Here is a 23,261-nt window from a genome sequence, read left to right on the forward strand (position 1 = left end):
GTTTGAGTTGTATACAGTTAAGGGAAATTACATGAAGGTGTGTGATTCTGTGTCAGGAGTTCTTAACTTGGGTCTGTACACCCTGCAGTCGTTTGCAAAATTTTCTTTGACTATCGTTTTTTTTGAGAGAGATTCCCAGAAGAGTCCATACCTCCCCAAAGTTTAAGACCGGTTGTCCTATTTGAAAACAACATGCATAACTACAAAATACTTCCACAGGTTAAATTCAGTAAATATGTATTTACTCATTTCCTGTATACCATTTTACTGATGTAAGTAATTGTAGCATTACTGGTGAATTTGCTTTCTGAAGCATCCATATGTAGAAATACAGTTTTTGGTTACAAGTTTTAATGTATGTGGCATTTTGATGTATCCTTTAGTGCAGACCATTTAAGGCTGTTGAATTAAATGACATTTTAGAATACTTTCAGTTTTGTTGTTAAATTCTTACCGTGTATTACCAGATTGTTTGTAAACATTCCTGTTGGAGGCTAAGAGCTAAAGAGTTACATTCATGAGTTATTTATTTGTGTCATCAAAAACAGAATTTTTAAATTATTTTTGAAGTTTGCTTATGTTTTTACATGATCTTTACTGTTTTGTTAATACAGTTGTGAGATTGCATCTCTGACAAAGCGAAAAATGTCCAATTTTTTCACAAATAAATTGGTGAAATGACTTTAAAGATTTGATAGAAAGCACAGCATGTGTGAATTAATTTGTTGGAAGTACCTGAAAAAAGTAAAATGGGTATTTGCAAAACGAAATATACCCAGAGAAGCAGAGCACCAGATTTTTTTTTGTAACTCCGATTTTAAGTACATAAGTCGGAGTCACCACCATTTCAAAAGTCTAAACTTAAGCTCTGATCTGTCGCATCCTTCACCTACAAAGATGACTGAGGCAGTTTCAGGATAGCTCTTCTTAGTCCCCAGAGAGCCGCTAAGTAAACAGCCTCTAATTGCTAGCATACAAGCCACGAGGAGGGCCATGGTGCCTTCAAACAGCAACTGTTCTTCGGAGTCACTAGCCCATGCCTGGAAACATCAGGATGCATGTACCATCTTTGGCAAGCTTGTAGCAGGCGGTACCATGAATGACTTACCTCCTTTTCTCCATGGTGTGCTGCAGCATTTGCTTTAGCTTAGTATGTTTGGGGATAAATTAGTAAGCAGTTTTTTCAGATTATATATCCAGTTCATCCTAATATAGTTTGCAGACCTACTTCCCAATAATCATAGCATCTGCAGAAATTCACTAACAGTTGAACTGTAACTCATTTACAGCTACCAAAGTTTGAAGTTTAAGTAAAAAGAAGAGCTTTTTCCAGGTAGCATTCTGACAAGTATATATATGATTTACGTTTTTCAATTATTTAAAAATTCAAGTTGTCTTTTAGCCTTATTTTGAATGAGAAGTGTCAAAGAAACATTTGACAGTTGCAGCCAGGATATATCCAGCTTCCTGAAATGGTTTGGTCTCTTTGAGGGCCAAATGTAGTAGCTTATTCTAAATAATGGGTCTACTTTCTCAATAATGTGTAAAAACAATTATGAATTCTACCACATGAAATACTACCTTGTTAGTGAGTTCAGTTTGTGGTCATTTGAACCATGTAACACATTAGATGTTCATGGGGATAGGCACTTAATGTAATGATGGCTTACCTTGAGTTAGCAGTTACATCTTTTCCTCCTCAGAATGGAGAAGGAATACAATAGATTGTTATGTTGCTTAGTCTTTTCAGAATTTACCACAAAGTAGGGTGAATGGCTGGCTCAGTTGTGGAGTGTGTGACTCTTGATCTTGGGGTTGTAAGTTCAAGCCCCATGTTGGATGTAGAGATTATTTAAAAATAAATCCTTAAAAAAAATAAAAATAAAAATAAATAAATAAATAAATAAATAAATAAAAATAAATCCTTAAAAAAAATTTACTGCAAAGTAATACAATCTTAAACTCTAGTTTGTTTTTTTCTAACAGTAAAACTTGGCCTCATCCTAATTTTGTTAAACATGTTTAAGAAGTATATTTAATTTCTATTTCAGAGTAATCTTTTTTAAAAATTAATTTTTCTTTTTTTTAAGTAGGCCTCAGGCCCAGCACAGAGCCCAGTGCAGGGCCTGAACTCAGGACCCTGAGCTCAAGACCTGAGATGAGATGAAGGGTCCGACGCTTGACCAACTGAGCCACCCAGGCACCCCTAGGAGCAATTTAGCCAAAACCTTTTCACTTCTGTGATAACATACAGATATTAAATATCTGTCTTTAAAATTGATCTGTAGCCTATCAGTAAAATCTAAAGTCTCACTGCAAATTAAGCCAAAATGGTTTACTTAATGAGTATAATAGTGTAGCAACATGTTTATGGTGATTCATACTTCCAGGAAATTAAGGATTGGTTTTGTTTTCTTTTTGCTCTACAAAACTAATGGATCTCGCTTTGCTTGATTAAAGTCAGAGGAAATAAGAAAACACCACTTTGTGAGAAAGGAAACATGATGCCTGCTTACATTTTCTCTAGTTATGCCATAATGTGTCCATATCCCATGAAAGCAGCTTTGTAGTTACAGGGTTTTTTTTCATGTTCTTCCATGAAAAGCTACAATTCTTAGATGCCTGTAACTAAACACCTTTGTATTTTTTGTGTGTAAGACTTTTACATATTATTTTAGCTTAGTTATGTATCATTCAGAGGAAATTCGAAGTTTCTTTTTGAAGCTATATTTTACTCTCATTTTAATTGTTTTTAAAGTTTATTTATTTTTGAGACAGAGAGCAGGTGAAGGGCAGAGAGAGAGGAAGAGAGAGGATCCCAAGCAGGCTCTGCATTGTCAGTGCAGAACCTGACGCAGGGCTTGAACTCATGAACCCTGAGATCATGACCTGAGCCAAAACCAAGAGCCAGACGCTTAACTGACTGGGCCACCTAGGTGCCCCTACCCTCATTTTTGATTGATAACTTGTCTGTATTAAATTTTAAGATCAAAATTATTCTCCCTTATACTTTATTTTTTAAATTTTTATTTACTTGTTTTGAGACAGCAAGCATGAGGAGGGGGAGGGGCAGAGGGAGAGGGGGAGAGAGAATCTTAAGCAGGCTCCATGCTTAGCACAGAGCCTGACTCGGGGCTCCATCTCATGATCATGACCTGAGCCAAGATCATGACCTGAGCCGAGATCAAGAGTTGGGTGCTTAACTGACTGAGCCACCCAGGTGCCCCTACTTTATTTTGGTTTTTATAATGTTTTTAAAATTTTTCCCAACTTTGGAGAATTTTTAAACTACAGAAAAGTTGCAAAAATAGCATAATGAGTATTCATCTGCCCATCCTACAGATTCACATCACAGATTAACATTTTGCCACATTTATTTTTCTTCTCTCTATATATGCTCACGTTTTTTTTGTTTTGTTTTGTTTTGAACCATTTGAGGAGTTCGTTGTAGATATCAAGACACTTTACCCCTATAAAACTGAGAATGTATCACCTAAGAAAAAGGATGTTCTCCCACATAACCACAATGTAATTACCACATTTGGGAAATTTTAATGTATTTTAAAAAATTTTTTTTAATGTTTATTTTTGAGAGAGAGTGCACGCATGAACAGAGGAGGGGCAGAGAGAGGGAGACACAGAATCTGAAGTAGGATCCAGGCTCTGAACTGTCAACACAGAGCCCTATGCGCAACTCAAACCCACAAATCATGAGATCATGACCTGAGTTGAAGTTGGACGCTTAACCGACTGAGCTACCCAGGCGCCCCTCACATTCAGGAAATTTTAACGTTAACATAATAGTATTAAGTAATATATTAGCTATAGCCACATTTCTCTAATTGTACCTCCTTAATAGTTGTCTTTTTTTGGGTTCAGAATTTAATCATTACATTTAGTTGCCATGTCTCTTCAGTCTAGAATAACTTGTTTTTTTATGATATTGACACTTTTTAATAGTTTAAGCCAGTTGTTGTGAAGAATGAGCCTCAGTTTGGCTTATTCTCATTGTTTATTCACATGATAAATTCTGTTTAATAAATGGGATTATAATGCCCAGTTATAGGTAGAATTACTTCTGTCTCCTGGCCAAAAATCTCTATAAGCCCCCAGTTCATACCGATAGATATACAACATAAGTTATTAAAGTCAACATCCTGTATAATAATTGCTGCATTCATAAACCCTATTCACTGGGCAGTCATAGACTCAAAATTTGGGAGCTAGATAAGGATTTAGGTAAGAGATTAATAAATCTCTTCCTGCTGAGAGAGGTAAAGTGACTAACTTAATTTCCCTAGCAGCTCAGTGACTGCATGATTAGGGCTATCAATCAGCCATGGTCATGAAATACCTTTTCTAGACCAGGCATTGTGCTACACATTGGATACTAAAATGGAAAAAAACTGGATCCCTACACTTAAAAGAGTAACAGTCTGTGGTAATGTATTCTGTGTAATCACCAAAACCAGCATAGCTGTAGACTTGGGCTCTGGAATTGCCTGGATAGACTCCATTCCATCTCTTATTTGCTGTGTTAGACTATAAAATGGAGGTAACAGTGTCCAATCTGAAAGGTGGTCAGGAAGAGTAAGCAAGATTTTGAATGTAAACCATTATAAGTTTTCAGTAATACTTTCATTACTGTTTTAATCTAGTGTATGTGTGCAATAAATCTGTGTGATAGATGACACAGTGGGATATCAGAGTGTAGAGGAGGGTATTAGTAGAGGAAGGTGCAAGTTTAACTAATAATAATAAAAATTTAATAGTCTTTAAATACAGTAGTTATACTGAATACCTGTGGTGATAGAAGGGACTTACAGAGTAATTCACTTAAGTTCTACAGACATTTATTAAGCACCTTTGTGCTATGCATGGACCAGATGCTCCAGATCATAGAAGAATAAAGCATAGGGCCTGTCTCAGCAGAAGCCTAGAAAGGTAAGTTTAGGTTAAATAAAATGAAATAAGGACTTTACACAGTGAAATATAAATTTGTGGACGTTACCTAGGATAGAAGAATAAATGATTTTAAAAGGCTTGGCCCAAAGCCTAGATGGTGAAACCATACTTGATTACCAGTAGAAATTATGATTTAGAAAATGGGAATTAGATTGGAGGGTGGAGGTGAAGAAAGGAGATTGTCCCTGACTTCTGAGGTTAAAGCTAGAGGCGACTGTCATGAAACCATTCCTCTATAAGAGAGAAATTACTTACCTGAATGGAGGACTTTTTGGTGTAGTAATTATCATGGTTGTAGATGGCATATCTTGGCTTTTGGGGTTGGACATGTGTTTATATTCCGATTTATCTCCTTCAGAATTTTTCACTTGGTACCTCAGAATTCTTTTAGCATCCTTAAATGTTATCTGTTGATATAATCTCATTGTGATCTAAACTCTCTACTCTTGATGCTGTAAACTACTTACTGGTCAGACATTTGCCCCTACTTGTCTATTAATTTCCCCTGGTCTCTCTGCCCAGGCCATGACCCTGGTATTCTTTCTCTAATTGTCCTAGAATTTTGCTTGTGGATAGATATTCCATTAAAACCACTAGTGCTTGTGTCAAAAGTCCCACCTGGAAATATTTGTATTTTAAATCAGTAAAATATTTTTAAAATTTGTCAATTTTATTAAGATCTTGTATTATTTTTGAATTCATTCAAAACAAAAAAGTTGAATATGGATATAATATAGCTCTCAAAATTACCAGTACTTTAGGACAAGCAAGTACCCCTACCTACCCCCCCTCATCCCCTCCTTTAAAAAATATACAACACACACACACTTTTTCCTCCCATTTCTGGGAAATAATGAGAGAATGGCTCAGAAGGGGCAAGTATATGCAACTACCTATATTTTTCTATTCTAGTTTTTATCTAGTTTTTCTCTTAAACATTTCCCTTGTATTTAAAGTATAAGCATGCCTATTAAAAAAGATTTGGAAAATTCAGAACAACATAATCAAGTTTATGTCTCTTAAAAGTGCTATCTAATATAATTAACATTTAGATGAGTTTTTGTTTTGCTTTTCATAGTTGAAATTACTCTCTATACACAATTTTATATCCTGCTTTTACTTATTTTTTTTTTATTTTCCCACTTATATTTTTTAAATTTAACATTGCCATAAGCATTTCCACATATCATTAAAGATTATCCATAAACAGTTTTTGGCTGCATATTATTCTGATTTACACACTGTGATTTGATTATAGATGTTACTAAAGGTTAAACATTTAGATTTCCATATTTCCCACTATAAATGATGCTGCCATGAACATCTTTATGATGGTAGAGCTTTTTCTGAATGTTTGATTATTTCCATAGGATAGAATATTATTAGCTGCTTTTAAAATTGTTTTTATCTATTATATTTTTGTGGTGTCTTAGTGTTGTTGTGTTTTCTTATGAATGCTTTACCTAGATACTAATCTTTATTTCTTCTGTATCTTTCTCAATTTGTTGCCTTCAAATTCAGCTAATGTTGTACATGTTTTTCTCAAACTGGTTTGCCAAAAATGTGTTAATCTCTTGTTCTTTCCCCTTTCCTCACTGCCTGACTAAGCCAGACACTGAAATCTTACCTTTTCATCTTTGATCTTCTCTTACTGACCCCTGCTACATCTAGTCAACCACTGAGTCCTTTTGATTCAACCTCCTAAGTGTTTTTTGTTTCCATTCACTTTGCTCCATCCCTACTACCACTGTCTTATTCTAGTTACTATTACCTCTCTTGTGTGTTTCTTTCTTTTTTTAAATGTTTATTTGTTTTTGGGAGAGAGCATGAGCAGGGAATGGGACGGGCAGAGAGAGGGAGACAGAAGATCTGAAGCAGGCTTTGTGCTACAGCACAATGCTCAGTGTGGGGCTTGATGCAGGGTTCGATGTGGGGCTTGAACTCATGAACTGTGAGATCATGACCTGAGCCAAAGTCAGATGCTTAACCACTTAACTGACTGAACCACTCAGGCGAGCCCTCACTCCACCCCACCCTACCCCCCCACCCCCCGGCATATATTTCTTCAATAGCCTGCTTTCTGGTCTTCCTCCCTCCCTCCCTTTCAAAGTCTTTGCCACAGTGCAGTGCAATTTTATGTTCCAAGAAGACAGTCCTATGATGTGATGTTACCTTCTGTCTTGAATTGTTTCATTTACCCTGCTGCCTGAAAGTTAAAGGCCTTCATGTGACTTAAGAGACCTTTCTCCAGTCACTGTTTCAGTTTCACCTCTCCTCACCTCGCAGCCTCATCTTTTACCACTCTCCTCCTTAGACGTCAGGTACTGAAATAGGTTTTGCTGTTACCTGTATTCTGGCCTTTGCATATGCTGTTCCCTTTCCCTTTCCCTCAGATGCTCTTGGCCATCATTCCCCTCCACTGACATCCTGCACCCAAACGCATACACATCTGACAATCCCAGTATATTTCCCACTGAACTTTGAAGTCTCAGGTAATATCATTTACCTCCCTGAGAAGCCTTCCCTGACATTTTCCTCAATTGATTGAGTCCTCTTCACTAAAACAGCCACTAAAAAAAATTTTTAATGCTTATTTTTGAGAGTGAGAGAGAACGAGCATGAGCAGGGGAGGGGTAGACAGAGAGGGGGACACAAATTCTGAAGCAGGTTCCATGCTCTGAGCTCTCAGCACAGAGCCTGATGCGGGGTTCAAACCCATAAACCGTGAGATCATGACCTGAGCTGAAGTCAGACGCTTAACCAACTGAGCCACCCAGGTGCCCCTAAAACAGCCACTTTTTAAAAAAAAAATTTTTTTTAACATTTTATTTATTTTTGAGACAGGGAGAGACAGAACATGAACGGGGAGGGTCAGAGAGAGGGAGACACAGAATCTGAAACAGGCTCCAGGCTCTGAGCTGTCAGCACAGAGCCCGATGCGGGGCTCGAACTCACGGACCGCAAGATCGTGACCTGAGCCGAAGTCGGCCGCTTAACCGACTGAGCCACCCAGGTGCCCCCTAAAACAGCCACTTTTAACACATCATTTCCCTCCACCTTTTTTGCTGTATGTGTATGTTTATACAAATTGTTATATAATCATTATCTTTTTTTTTAAATTTTTTTTAATTTACATCCAAGTTAGTTAGCATTATAGTGCAACAATGATTTCAGGAGTAGATTCCTTAATGCCCCTTACCCATTTATCCTATTCCCCCCACCCACAGTTCCTCCAGTAACCCTCTGTTCTCCATAGTTAAGAGTCTCTTATGTTTTGTCTCCCTCCCTGTTTTTATATTATTTTTGCTTCCCTTCCCTTATGTTCATTTGGTTTTTTTTTTAAATGTTTATTTATTTTTGAGGGTCAGAGAGACAGAATGCAAGTAGGGGCAGGGCAGAGAGAGAGAGGGAGACACAGAATCTGAAGCAGGCTCCAGGCTCTGGGCTGTCAGCACAGAGCCCGATGGGGGGACTCGAACTCACAAACAGTGAGATCCTGACCTGAGCCGGAATCAGACACTTAACTGACTGAGCCACCCAGGTGCCCCCCTCCCTTTAAAAAAAATTTTTTTTTAATGTTTATTTATTTCTGAGAGAGAGAGACACAGAGCATGAGCGGGGGAGGGTCAGAGAGAGGGAGACACAGAATCGGAAGCAAGCTCCAGGCCCCGAGCTGTCAGCACAGAGCCCGACACCGGGCTTGAACCATGAACAGTGAGAACATGACCTGAGCTGAAGTCGGATGCCCAACCGACTGAGCCACCCAGGTGCCCCATGTTCATCTGTTTTGTATCTTAAAGCGCTCATATGAGTGAAGTCATATGATATTTGTCTTTCTCTGACTAGTTTTGCTTAGCATAATACCCTCTAGTTCCATCCACGTAGTTACAAATGGCAAGATTTCATTCTTTTTGATTGCTGAGTAATACTCCATTTGTGTGTGTGTGTGTGTGTGTGTGTGTGTGTGTGTGTGTGTGTGTGTGTGTATACCACATCTTCTTTATCCATTCATCCATTGATGGACACTTGGGCTCTTTCCATACTTTGGCTATTGTTGATAGTGCTGCTATGAACATTGGGGTGCATGTGCCCCTTTGAAACAGCACCCCTGTATCCCTTGGATAAACACCTAGTAGTGCTGGGTCGTAGAGTAGTTCTATTTTTAATTTTTTGAGGAACCTCCATACTGTTTTCCAGAGTGGATGCCCCAGTTTGCATTCCCACCAGCAGTGCAAAAGAGATTCTCTTTCTCTGCATCCTCACCAACATCTGTTGTTGCCTAAATTGTTAATGTTAGCCATTCTGACAGGTGTGAGGTGGTATCTCATTGTGGTTTGAATTTCTATTTCCCTGATGATGAGTGATGTGGAGCATTTTTTCATGTGTCAGTTGGCCATCTGGATGTCTTCTTTGGAGAAGTGTCTATTCATGTCTTTTGCCCATTTCTTCACTGGATTATTTGTTTTTTGGGTGTTGAGTTTGATAAGTTCTTTATAGATTTTGTATACTAACCCTTTATCTGATATGTTGTTTGCAAATATCTTCTCCCATTCCATCGGTTGCCTTTTAGTTTTGCTGATTGTTTCCTTCACTGTGCAGAAGCTTTTTATTTTGATGAGGTCCCAATAGTTCATTGTTGCTTTTGTTTCCCTTGCCTCTGGAGACGAAGTTGCTGTGGCCAAGATCAAAGAGGTTTTTGCCGACTTTCTCCTCGAGGATTTTGATGGCTTCCTGTCTTACGATTAGGTCTTCCATCCATTTTGAGTTTATTTTTGTGTATGGTGTAAGAAAGTGATCCAGATTCATTTTTCTGCATGTCACTGCCCAGTTTTCCCAGCACCACTTGCTGAAGAGACTGTCTTTATTCCATTGGATATTCTTTCCTGCTTTGTCAAAAATTAGTTGGCCATACATTTGTGGGTCCATTTCTGGGTTCTCTATTCTGTTCCACTGATCTGAGTGTCTGTTTTTGTGCCAGTACCATACTGCCTTGATGATTACAGCTTTGTATTACAGCTTGAAGTCCGATCATCATCTTACTTTTTATCAGTATTTCCCAAATAGTTTTATAAGGAACTCAGATGGCCGTGAGATACTGTCTGTTGTATGAAAGAAGGATTCTGTCAAGTTTGGAATACAGTGTTCACTGTATCTTCTTGGAAATTCATAATGTAAATTAGCATGTTAAGGGTCCTGAGAAGTTCTAGGCTTTTCACTAGGTGCTGAGTATATGTGGTGGTGGACAAAACCAGTTTGGGGCTTAGCAATCCTAAAGACATGTTTTGACCTTACCTTAACAACTTGCTCTATTTGGTACTGCACATCACCCCTTCCTTACTAAAACTGCTCCTTTATCTTCAGTAACACTGTATTCTCTTAAATCTCCTGATATTTCTCTGATTTGTTCCTTCTTTATTTTCTTCATGGTTCATTTTCCTCTGCTCGCTACTTAAATGTTGGTGTTTCTTAGAGTCTGGTCTTAACCCACTGTTCTTTTTCCACTTCTTCTCCCGATAATCTCACCCACTCTGGTGGTTTCAAACATCAGAATTCATGCTAATTAGTTTAGTCAGCCCTCAAAAAACAGTAGAAATTTTCAAGTACAAGGAGCAATGTCTTAGATAGGACCTGAAGTAAATCTGAGCCTTATGGGAGAAAAGAGCTGGGAAGTCTTTCTTCACTCTCCCTCCCAGATTTATCAGGTGCTGCCTATTTCACATTCTAAAGACTATATCCATTCCCTCCCCTTCAGCGTCCTTGCCACTCCTCTGTTCCATGCCCTCATCATCTCTTGTTTCAACTGTTTGAAATAGCCTTATTTTACATGCAGTTTGCTGCTTGGTTACAAACTTGAGGAAATCATCATGAGGTATTGAAAAATGCAGGTCCAATCATGCCATTCCCTTGCTTGAAACCCTTTAATAGTTCACTATGGCTCTAATGAAGAGAAACTCCTTAACAAGGCTTACAGGCTACCTACCTCTTCTGCCTTCCTTTCTTTACTCCATGATGACTTTATTCTCCATCAGCCCTAAACTGTCATGGCCCTTGTCTATTTCATTATGGTTTTCTCTGATGAGATTGTCCACACTGTCTCCTTTTCTTGCAATATTCCTTTCTTGCTTCCCAACTTGTACATATCTCTTTTATTGCATTTGCACATAAGCAGATGATTTATAATGAGGTTCCTTCCTCCCTAGACTGTGAATTCTTTGAGCTCAGGGAGTGTGTCTTAATGGTCTTTGTAATCCCAGCATCTCTGCCACATAGTAGCTGCTCTGTTTAATGTTTGTTGCATGAATATTGAACAAATTCATTCCCACCCATGGTCCTTCAACTCTTGTGTCCCCCATTCTCCACCCTACCTCTTGTGTCTCAAGTTCCTAAACTGCACGTTCTACCAAAGGAGTTTTCAGGGACCTAAATTCTGCAAGTTGGGAGAGTTACTGTTTTTTTTAAATAATGATGATATATCATGACGATATTAAAAATGATGTGGCATCATTTTTAGTATATAGAGAAATCCAAACACTTCATAGTTTCCACATAAGACTATTGAATATACTTTAAAAGTTAAGTATAACATTGTAATATGTGTTGGTTAAACTTTTTATTATAGAAACCTGTTAGTGGAGACTGAGTTAATGTTAGAGGTCATTTGCTTTCCATCAATTTAATATTTACCTTAAAATATGAAATTCAACAACTAAAGTAATTCTTAAGACATTGCTTGGAGCAGTATAAACTTAATTTTTGTATTTTCTTTCTTGTGTATATCAGAGAGAATCTTTTCTTTTTAAGTTTGTTTATTTTGAGAGAGAGAGAGCGCGAGCAAGCACGGGGGAGGGGCATAGAGAGGAGTGAGAGAATCTCAAGCAGGCTCCACATTATCAGCGCAGAGCCCCACACAGGGCTGGATCCCACAAATCATAAGATCATGACCTGAGCCGAAATCAAGAGTCAGATGCCTAACTGGCTGAGCCACCCAGGTGCCTGTCTTGTGTATATCAATCCCAGATTGCTCACGTATTACTCTGGGGACTCTTCTGCCTTTTTTTTTTTTTTTAAGAAATTTTTTTTTTAATGTTTATGTTTGAGAGAGAGAGAGAGATCATGAGTGGGCGAGGGGCAGAGAGAAGGGAACACAGAATCTGAAGCAGGCTTCAGGCTCTCAGTTGTGTCAGCACAGAGCTCAATGTGGGGCTTGAACCCACAAATCATGAAATCATGACCTTAGCCGAAAGTCAGACGCTTAACTGACTGAGCCACCCAGGCGCCCCAGGACTGTTCTGCTTTTGAGCCATGTTAATATCTGTTACAATTCTTGCCACGTGCTTCATTTATGCTTTGAGATTAGTGCAGGAGTCTCCTGTGTGGGTTTTGTTTTTTTTTTTAAGTTTTTTTATTTTGAGAGTGAGAGAGAGTAAGCAGGGGAGGGGCAGAGAGAGAGAAAGGGAGACAGAATCCCAAGCAGTCTCTGCCTGGTAGCCTTGATGCCGTGCTCCTACTCACAAACTGTGAGGTCAGGGCCTGAGCTGAAACAAAGATGGATGTTTAACCAAATGTTTAACTGGATGCTTAACCAGATGTTTAACCAACTGAGCCACCCAAGTGCCCCATGGAGCCTCCTGTTAATATTCCTCCATTTTGCCCCCTTTTAATCCATCCATCTGCTACGCCTTTGCCAAATTGATCTTCCTTAAAACTTCCATCTGGTCACATGAATCGTATCATCCTTTAGCGGCTCCCCATGGCCTTCAAATATAGACTCCTTTGCATGGAAGTTAGTCCTGTGTGCCTCTCGCTCATCTCTCGAACTCCTGGTATGCGGCCTGTGTTGTAGCTGTACTGAACTATATGAGTCCTGTAATGCCTCCTGCTTTCAAGCCTTGTATAGGCTCCTGCCTTGATCTCTCTTGTTCACCTTCCTACCTCTCACTCTTGTGTGACTTACACCTTTTCATCGTTTTAGTGTTCCTCCTGGAAGTCTGATGTTCCTATCCCTACCTTGGATTCTGCACACTGTGCTTTTATAATGTATTTGTTCCTTGTCCGTCCCTGTCACTTTGAGGACAGGGATAGCGAGTGTCCAGATGTTTGACATAGTGCCAATACATGTATGTTCTCAATAAACATATATTGACTATTGCCATAATTGTTAGTGATTCTGGAATGCACTGTTAACTTTTTTAAAATCTGTTTTTATAGCCTCAAGGAATAGGTTCTCCTAGTGTTTATCATGCGGTTATCGTCATCTTTTTGGAGTTTTTTGCTTGGGGATTATTGACAGCACCCACCTTGGTGGTAAGTAATCTTTTAATTTATTTATTGTGAACTTAAATCTTGTTCAATTTTGGGGGAAAACGTGGCCCTTTTCACAGTTCATTCTTGTGCCAATATTGTCAACCCTTCAGGTACTATCTTTTCCTGCTTTAGTTGTCTTTTCCAATCTTTACTTCTCCTTTACTGTTTGGGAAGGCTTGGCTGGGTGCGGTTTTTCTTGTGAACGCCACACGTGGGTCAGCAGGGACTCAGCCCACACTCTGGATAGGGTGGATGGGATCCTTAAACTGACAGGCTTAGGAAAGATGGTATCTGTGACCTGAATCACTCAGTATTATTATTTTGAGATTCATTAATGTAGCTGCATTTTCCAAATGCAAGTCTCTCTTAGTTTAGGCTAAGGCTGTAAAGGTAACCATCTAAGAAGATCATTTCTTTTCACAACCCTAAGCTGATTTTGCCCACATATTCCCAGGTTTGGAACCTTAGAAAAGACATCCTTGCCAGCCCAAACATCCTTGCTACCCCTTGATAGCTAGTTCTCTCCTATTGGTGGGGAATAGAATAAACAAAGGAGTCATTATGGCAGAAGTCAATAATATCTTGAAAGTTGTAATTAGGATAAATATACAACTTACCAGATCTAGAAGAGTAGAATTTTAGAGAGATATGCTTCCTTATATTTTTTTGAGATTGTTCATTGTTACACAAAAAGGGTTTTTATAAAAAAGTTTGTTTATAAATAAACTGGATGATCATATAAGTAGATATATGTTCTAAGAAAGAAAATTTATGTTCCATATATTTCCATATTTATTTTATGGCTACATAATCATTACTGGATCTACATAAAATACAGATGTTTAGTAATTATTTTGAACATATAGGGTATATTCATGAATACTGTTAAAACCAGAAGAAAAGAAAATGTCACATAAATACAGTTTCTTCTATAATAAACCATGCATTGCAAGTGAGATTAGTTCCCTGAATAATGATAGTTCCTTAACATATAATTGTAAGAATGCTGATTTGAATATGTTTTCACTGAGATCTTTTACTTTTTAAGAAAGATTTACTTGTAGTAGGTCATCAGTTTTACATTAATAGATTGTCAAGATTGAAATGTGAACTTTTAAAATGTCTGATCTTTTTGTTTGTTTTTGTTAATAATTTCTGATGGAAGTCCTTCAAAAATTAATGTACACATTTCCTGCCTTCATAATCCATGTAGTCTGATTTGGAACTTGATCAGGTGATACAAGTTCATTATGACATTTGTAACTTCTTTACATTGTAATAACCTGATGTCATGGGCCACTGAGGTGCTGTGATAACTATGTGGTCTCACACTTTTCTGTTAGCCTTCATAATGTTCTCGTGTGCTTTTTTATAATCTACTACCAGTTTAACATATAAATGTCTGGTAGATCATCAGTCCTATGATTTAAATTACTTGAGCTTTGTGATAGTAAACAGTATATTTTGATTTATGTTATGATGGGTCCAGGCACTGTCCTAGGCACTTTAAATACATTTTCACTTTTAATCCTCAAAATCACCTTACGGGTGAGGTATTAGCCTGATAATAGAGTTGAGAAAATTAAGGTTTAGAAAATTAAGCAACTTACTTGCTACAACTGTGAAGGTAAACTGCAGAGTTCGTATTTGAAACTAGGCTTGCTTTGTTCCAGTGCTCAGCCTGGGGGAATGCTGGCAGTCGGTGGTTTATACCCAGGTTTTAGGTAAGGTTATTGGCAGTCCAAACAGTAGCTAAGTAGAGAGATTAAAATGTTTTGGGTAAATTGTTCACAAGCCATCAAAAAAGCTTTTTGTGATGTTTCCATATTTGTCAGCAGGATTTAAAGTGTGTATGGCAATTTTTAAAATGTGCTTCTGGTTTGTATTCTTTAGATATGCCTATTTTTTATCTAACTTTTGTATTTTTCTTTCCTAATTGGACAGAGACTGTCTTCTTTAAGAACAAGGAAAGAATCCAGTTATTTAGACATAAAGGCTTCATTTATCATAGTTATGGGAAAACTAACTTTGTGTTTAGTGTATTTTTAATTCTTTTTGCTAAAAAATGTTTAGTGCTTTTGATTTTTTTTTCTTTTTTAAATACAGAATTGAATTCTGATCAGGAAAATAAAAGGTGCCAATTTGTGAGGACTTAATTTTTTTTTTTTGCTAGCATGATTATATTTTTTGTAATAATATCTATAACATTGCCAGTTGATGTATAGCAAGACTTTTCCCCCCATGGTTGTTATAACAGTTATTCTTAATTCCCATTTTTGTCATTTATATCTGAATTTTTAAATGGTGAAACGAGAATCCTAATCCTTTACCTTTTTCAGTTTTTATTTCATTAATATTTTTAAAGTCAAGTGTCCTCAGGAAAGAAAACTATCAAGTTTAATGAATATTAGGCTTAGAGTTTTATTTTTCTAATTCTTTTCTCATCTATAATATATGCATGTTTTAAATAATTTCAGTTTTTGTGTTCTATATTTTTCTCGTGTGATGGGGAAATCCTTGTGAGGATGGTGTGGGACAGAACTAGGCAAAACAAGGATTGAGTTGTAGACATTAGATTGTATCTGAATGCTGAGATTTGTTATATTCCAGGTGCTTTCAGGTACTTTGGCCTTCAGGCATTGGATAAGAGAGCTTGGCTTCAGTATGAACTTCACTTTCACCATTAAGACAAATTAGCCAACCAGAGATGAACATTTCAGCAGTTAAAAATGTGCTGTTAGTCAGTGATTTTTTACTAGAAGTGAATATCAGTGATATTTGGAGAGTTTCTTCAAAATACCTGGGCCTTATAACCTGTCCTGCTGAAATCTGAATTTTCAAGAGTGAGGCTCAGACGTGGATTTTTTAGAAGTGATTCTCCTATATCTAGTATATATCACTAATTAAGAACCAGTATATTAACTCAGTACAGGCCTGAAAAGGTTTTGCTCATTTTGAGGCTTTTTGCTTACAAATTTTTGTTGTTGACTTTGTTGGCAGTCTTCTTTGTTTTGGACTCCTGTACTCCCTTACTCCCAACTCCCGTGTTGGTGTGGCAGGCGGCGGGGGTGCGTGTCGAGGTACAAGAAGGCACCGAGTCATAGCACTTCGCCCTCTTTCTAAAAATCAGTTAATCTTTAAACATTTTATGTCTTATGTGCTTTGAAACTGATTATAAATGGTGCCTCTTAGAGGGTCACAGCTCTTAACGTATAAAAGGGAGAATGAGGATGAAGTATAATTCAGTTTATTTATATGTTAAGTCAGTATCTTTCTTTCCATACATAGTTCTCAAAAATTATAAAGTTTCAACATTTTAAATTTCAAAGATCTTTGAATTGATTCATTTAACAGAGAACCAATGGTAAGGCATATTTAATGATAATAAACAGGATTATGATGTTTTGAATTTTAATAAATTCCTTAGTTTTCAGAATTAATGTGAAGTTAAAGATTTTTTTAATTTCATGTGGTTTCAGTTGTCTTTAAGTTTTAAACTCAAAGAACTTCTAGAATCTTGTATTCTCCTAGAACATAGTGAAAGAACAAAAGCTGTGTGGAGGGCCTGCCCAAGAGAGGATGGTAAAGTCTCCACCAAGGGGATTTACATTAACCAGAAAGAAGAATTTTACACTGCCAAATATTTTTTAAGGGGTAGTGGATATTCAGTCAGTGATGATTAATAACAGTAAATTTAGGATCTACAATGCCTAGAAGTGGGTTACTTTTTTGACCTATGGTTCTGAAAATACTAGCCCAGTGTTTGATGGTCTAGGCTGCTTAGAGGCACAGTCTGTGTTATGGATTAAGACCATACACTCAGATACACAGCATCTCTTCTATGTAAACGGCCTAGTAGCCTTTGCTATAGAGATAGTCCTAAGGCATTAATATTTTAAGAACTATTTACTCTCAAAAAAATTTTAATTCCATAAATTACAAGATTTGTAAAATTTCTTGGGAAATGTTACACCTTTTCCTGTTCAGCTCTAAGTCTGGTGCTAAAAGAGCCTCAGATCAAAATCTTTACATGTTAAATTTTTGTTTAAAAATCAAACGGGGTCACCTAGGTGGCTTAGTCAGTTTGAGCATCTGACTTTGGCTCAGATAATGATCTTGGGGTTTGTGAGTTCAAGCCTCACATCGGACTCACGGCCGTCAGCCTGTCAGCACAGAGCCCGCTTCACATCCTCTGTTCACCTCTCTGCCCCTCCTCCCACTTGCACTCTCCCAAAACTAAATATTAAAAAAAAAAATCAAACAGGGATTGGGGTGCCTGGATGGCTCGGTTGGTTCAGTGTCCGACTCTTGATTTCAGATCGGGTCATGATCTCACCGTTTGTGAGTTCGAGCCCTGAGTCAGGGTCTGCACTGACAGTGTGAACCCTGCTTGGGATTCTCTCCCTACCTCTCTCTCTGCCCCTCCCTCTCTCTTTCTCTCTCAAATTAAAAAAATTAAACAGGGATGTTTGTTTATCTTAATTTAACTATACTTTTTTGGGGGGTTGTGAAGGTTTTTATTTTGTAACATTAACTAAATTGCATAATTGTTCTGTGTTATTAAATCACTTTGAAAGCAGTATTATCAGATAATTATGAACATTTAGTGAACAGTTACTACATGAAGGTACTCTGTGAGTCACTAATCAAGATAAAGATATACTAAATGCAAGGTATAATGGATATAGTACCTGCCCTTAAGTCTGAAATACAGTTGAAAGGAAATACGTATTTTAAAAAACTGAAAAATATTAGAGCTAAGTAACTTAGTATGTGATAAAAGAAATTTCACAAACCCTATGTGACTGTCATGAGTGCTGTAATCACTTATTTTGGGCCCTAAAGGAGAAATTGATTGCTTTGTACAGGAAAGTTTGGTAGCAGAGGAGCAATTTGGAAGGTTTGGGGATTGATTTAGATAGATAGAGAAGATAAGGGGAGCAAACATTCAAAAGAAGAGGATGTCATTTATAAAAGTGTGAATATTGGAAAGCCCGGGAATATTGAAAACAGTGAAGAGACTAGATTGATTGAATAGAAGGTGGCTTGGCAAAGTGAATCATTAGCAGTAAGGTCTAGCATATTATAAAGCATCTTGTACATATTCATTATGCCCTTTATTCTTTGTGACACACATTTTTTTGTCCCTAGAAAGATTTGGCCCTTAGTACTTACTTTTTAAAAATTTTTATTTATTTTGAGAGAGAGAGAGCACACACACTTGCTTGTGCCATGAGCACGCATGTGGGGGCAGGGCAGAGAGAGGGAGGGAGGGAGAGAATCCCAAGCAGGCTATGCACTTTCAGCACAGAGCCCGATGTAGGGTTTGAATCCACAAACTGTGAGATCATGACCTGAGTTAGTATCAAGAGTCAGACGCTACACCAACTGAGCTATCCAGGCGCCCCAGCTCTTAGTAATTATTGGAAGAAAACTAGATTTGGTCTGTTGCAAAAGGTTTCAGGATACCCTTTAAGGAGTTTCAGTCTTAAGCAAGACTGGCAAACTATGGCCAGAGCAAATCTTATAAATCTTGTTAGTAGCCTGTTTTTCTTTTTTCTTTTTTTTTAAGCCCACTTATTCATTTTGAGAGAGAGAGGGAGAGAGACAGCATCCCAAGCAGGCTTCATCCTGTCAGCACAGAGCTCGATTCAGGGCTCAAACTCATGAACCGTGAGATACCATGACCTGAGCCGAAACCAAGAGTTGGATGCTTAACCAACTGAGCCACCCAGGCGCCCCAGTAGCGTGTTTTTCTCAAATAATGTTTTATTTGGGACACAGCCACATCCATTCATTTACATATAGTCTGTGGTTGTTTTTGCTGAGTTGAATACTGGTGACAGACTGTATAGCCTACACAGATATTTGCTGTCTGGTTCTTTACAGAAAGTTTGCAAACCTGCTCTTTAGATCCATGGTCATTATTATAAGTAAAAACAGGGTTTCTCAGCCTCAGCGCTTTGACATTTTGGGCTGATTATTTGTTGTGGGGGCTGACCTGTGCATTGTAGGGTGTTTAGCAGCACCACTGATCTCTACCTCTTAAATATAGCTCCCCCACAACCAAGTTTTGATGATCAAAAATGTATTCAGACATTGGCATCTGATCCCTGGAGCTCAAAATTGCCTTCAGTTGAGAAAATATATAATATATGTAATATAAAATATGGAGAGACGCCTTGGTAACTCAGTCAGTTGAGCATCTGACTCTTGATTTTGGCTCAGGTCATGATCCCAGGGTCATGGAACCAAGCCCCATGCCAGGCTCCACGCTGAGCACGGAGCCTGCTTAAGAATCTTTTTCCCTCTGCCCCTCTCCCCACTCACTCTCTCTCTCTCTCTCTCTCTCTCTCTAAAAATTAAAGAAATAAATGAGATAGAAATAATCCTCAAAAAATACAGACAAAATATATGAATATCATAAACACGTGATTTTTCCCATGTTAATGATTTTCTTTGACTAAACATTTCTAATTTTGTTTGTTTTTACATATAAGTTAATTTTTGTTAGATTTCCAGTTTTTGGCAGAAGAGTAACTGAAGAAAAGGGAACATTGTAATTCTTCTAAAGGTTTTTCTTAAAAGATGTCAGTAAGTGCACTTGGCATAGTTTTTCTTCCTGTAGAGATTTCCCAACTTTCTTTTTCCCATGTTGCCATTCTCTCTTGTTTTTATTGAGAAATAGGATGGTATAATGGAGGAAGCACTGGCTTTTTTCTTTTTTTTTTTAATGTTTATTTATTTTTGAGACAGAGACAGAGTGCGAGCAGGGAGGGACAGAGAGAAAGGGAGACACAGAATCTGAAGCAGGCTTCAGGCTCCGAGCTGTCAGCACAGAGCCTGACGCGGAGCTCAAACCCACGAACCGTGAGATCATGATGTGAGCTAAGTCAGCCACTTAACTGATTAAGCTACCCAGGTGCCCCAAGGAAGCACTGGCTTTTAATTTAGGCAAGAACTCAGTCGCCTCATCTGTAAAGTGGTATTTTATCTAATCCATAATGTTGTTAGAATGAAAAGTATATAGAAAGACTCTGACACATAGGCTGTAAAAATGATAGCTACTCTTTCTCATTTTTTTAGTAACTTTTACCTTCAGTTGCTTTTTCAACCAGTGGCTTCCCAGTGGCTCACTTGCTGCCCATTGAACAAATTGATGCCATGTGGTTTTGAGGCCATGTCTTAGAAAGAATAGAATAAGTTGTTATACATTTTCATAGGTTGGATTTCTTTTTCTTACTTTATGGCATCTTTCTAGATTCATTTTTTGGCAATTAAAATTGCCCTGTTCCCTATCTTAAATAATATACCTGTCTGTAAAGGAGTTGTCAGTCAGTTATATGTGGCAAACAGTGAAGACACCACATCGTGATTAAAAGCATGGACTTTCAAGCCTGACTTCCTGTGTTCAATTTCAGTTTTGCCACATACTAACTATGTAATCATGTATAAGACATTTAACATCCGTCTGTATCAGTTTTCTTGCAGGGTCATTATGAGGAATAAAAGGAATTAATACATGTGCAGTGCCCAGTTTAGTGCCTTGTGACATAGTAAATGCCAAATAAATGTTTGGTACTATTAGTATTTACTCATATGCATAGTGTCATACAAATCCAAAAATTTATAAGAGATAAAATTATATGAAGGGATGTTTTAAAATGTAAATGTGTAAGTTTTGCTGAGACTGAAATGTGGTATTTTGGTTTTTTCCTTAGGTATTACATGAAACCTTTCCTAAACATACATTTCTGATGAATGGCTTAATTCAAGGAGTAAAGGTAGGGTCAGTGATATAATGCACACATACACACATACACTTTCATGCATAATTCTGCCCATATATTATTGTTACTTAATGGACCAATTCACTATTAATTTTTACAGTTTTGAGTGTATCCTTAGGGATTACTTAACACTTAAAAATGAACTGGGTTTTATTTATTTACTTACTTATTCATTGTTTACATGAACTGGGTTTTAAATATGATTTGACTCAAATATAGCCAACTCTGTATAAATCACATCATTACAGACTTCTGTATTTTATGTGTTGGCATTTTTATCCTAGAATGCTTTTATAAACCAGCACAAGAATATAGATTGAAGAGAAAAGAATTATTTGAAAAATGCATAAATAAGTATAAAACTGTATGGTAATGTCTTGAGTATTCTATAGTCTTTATTCTTGATTCCATTTCATCAACAAGGTTTATAAACAGATAATTAGCCTGTGGATATAAAAACAGATAGTTAACATACCTTCCTAGAATTGCCAGTGTCAAATTATTGTGACTGAGAATTCATTAGAGCATTTCATATTAATATGCAACCACAGCCCTTCAGGTGATTCTAGATAATCTTCGGGAAGTTTTAAATTATATATAGAGGAAAAATAAGCTATCTAGTTTAGTGATACTTATATTTATGTTAGAGATAAACTTTAAAAAATCTCTTCTAGGATAGTAGAATGATTTCTTTTTGGTCATTGATATACATAGTATACATATTTTCATTTACTTTCTTTAGGGTTTGTTGTCATTCCTCAGTGCCCCACTTATTGGTGCTCTTTCTGATGTTTGGGGCCGGAAATCCTTCTTGCTGCTAACAGTATTTTTCACGTGTGCCCCAATTCCTTTAATGAAGATCAGCCCATGGTATGTACATAATCAGATTATAGCAGTTAAACATCATTCTGTTCATTGTTTTCTAAATATTCCTTTATTTCTTTCACTTTTTCGCCATCTTACCTATGTAGGTTTTAATTTTGTTCTTCCAACATGTTTATTCTTCAACACAATAGAGGACCCTTAAAAATATAGTGGCTAAGCAACAGCTCATAAAGGTTATAGAACTGGATGCTACTGTAGGAAGTGTGTAGACTATTGGCTAACCTTTTTTTGGATTTCACAGCTCAAAATACTAGTTGCTTTAATATCAAGGAAACTTATTTCTTTCTCCGTATAAAAGAAGTTAGGAGTTGAATGCGCTGCCATTCTCATTCCAAGCTGCCTGTCATTAAAAGCTGTCATTAAAAGCTGCTGTCATTAAAAGCTGCCTGAGCGTCAGCTTGTGTCACACTTCAGGCAGCAAACGAGGGAGTGGCTAGAAGAGCACAACGCCTTCCTATATGGAAACTACAGAATTCCCACCCAACCTCTGCTTACATCCCTTTGGTCACATTTCAAGCATATGCTCCTTGTTACAAGATGCTGGGCTCATGACCATGTTAATTAAAATCAGGATATTTTCACTGAGGAGGAAGGGAGGGAAGCTCACAATGAGAATGATTTTCCCGAGATAATAGAGCTCAGTGTAGTTGTAGAGTTATTAATTCTCTTATGTTCTACTCCGCTGCGTATTAATGTTAGTTAATCCTACATCATAGATAGAATCCTACATTTCTTCCTATTGTAGGTTAGTTAGCTAAAATTCTAAAGACCAAACTCCGGATGAATGCTAGTCACACAAATGAAATCTTACTAGAGTCCAGAGGATGGACAAAAAATTTGCTGTAGAAATCAGTGTGTTAGAAAAAATTTAGTAAGCAGTAAAGCCCTAGTAGAATATTCTGAAAGTTCATTATGATTATACATGATTTTTAAAACATTCAGCATGACAATAGAAATTTCTTCCTCCTGGCCAGTTATTTTGAAATCATAAATACCAAAATGCAATTTGCTTTTTATTTATTTAAGTTTTATTTATTTCAGAGAGAGAGAAAGAATGCCTGTGCGCATGCTCAAGAAGGAGTGGCGGGGGTGGGAGGGGTGGTGAGAGAATCCCAAGCAGCCTCTGTGCTGTCAGTGTGGAGCCTGACCTGGGGCTCAAACTCATGAACCATGAGATCATGACCTGAGCTGAAATCAAGAGTTGAACGCTTAACCAACTGAGCCACCCAAATGCTCCTGTAGTATGCTCTTTTTAAAATAGTTTTTGGGGCACCTGGGTGGCTCAGTCAGTTAAGCGTCCACCTTCAGCTCAGGTCA

General features: G+C 37.5%; 1 protein-coding gene across 3 annotated transcripts in view; it reads left to right on the forward strand.

The window, feature by feature from the left end:
- The window catches only part of MFSD14A (major facilitator superfamily domain containing 14A), a 42,702-nt gene that overhangs the window by 3,162 nt on the left and 16,279 nt on the right, over positions 1-23,261 (forward strand). Inside the window, exons 1-4 of one of the 3 annotated variants that reach the window (XM_042953029.1) lie at positions 4,842-4,944; positions 13,174-13,269; positions 20,991-21,053; positions 21,802-21,929. In XM_042953029.1, coding sequence (XP_042808963.1) covers positions 21,027-21,053; positions 21,802-21,929 — 155 coding nt within the window. In that variant the 5' untranslated portion in view covers positions 4,842-4,944; positions 13,174-13,269; positions 20,991-21,026. Of the gene's footprint in view, positions 1-4,841; positions 4,945-13,173; positions 13,270-14,468; positions 14,994-20,990; positions 21,054-21,801; positions 21,930-23,261 lie in introns of those variants that run through there. The other 2 variants (XM_042953028.1, XM_042953030.1) reach the window with 2 other exon arrangements.

Source organism: Panthera leo, chromosome C1 (assembly GCF_018350215.1).
Source record: "Panthera leo isolate Ple1 chromosome C1, P.leo_Ple1_pat1.1, whole genome shotgun sequence".
NCBI classification, from domain to species: Eukaryota; Metazoa; Chordata; class Mammalia; order Carnivora; family Felidae; genus Panthera; species Panthera leo.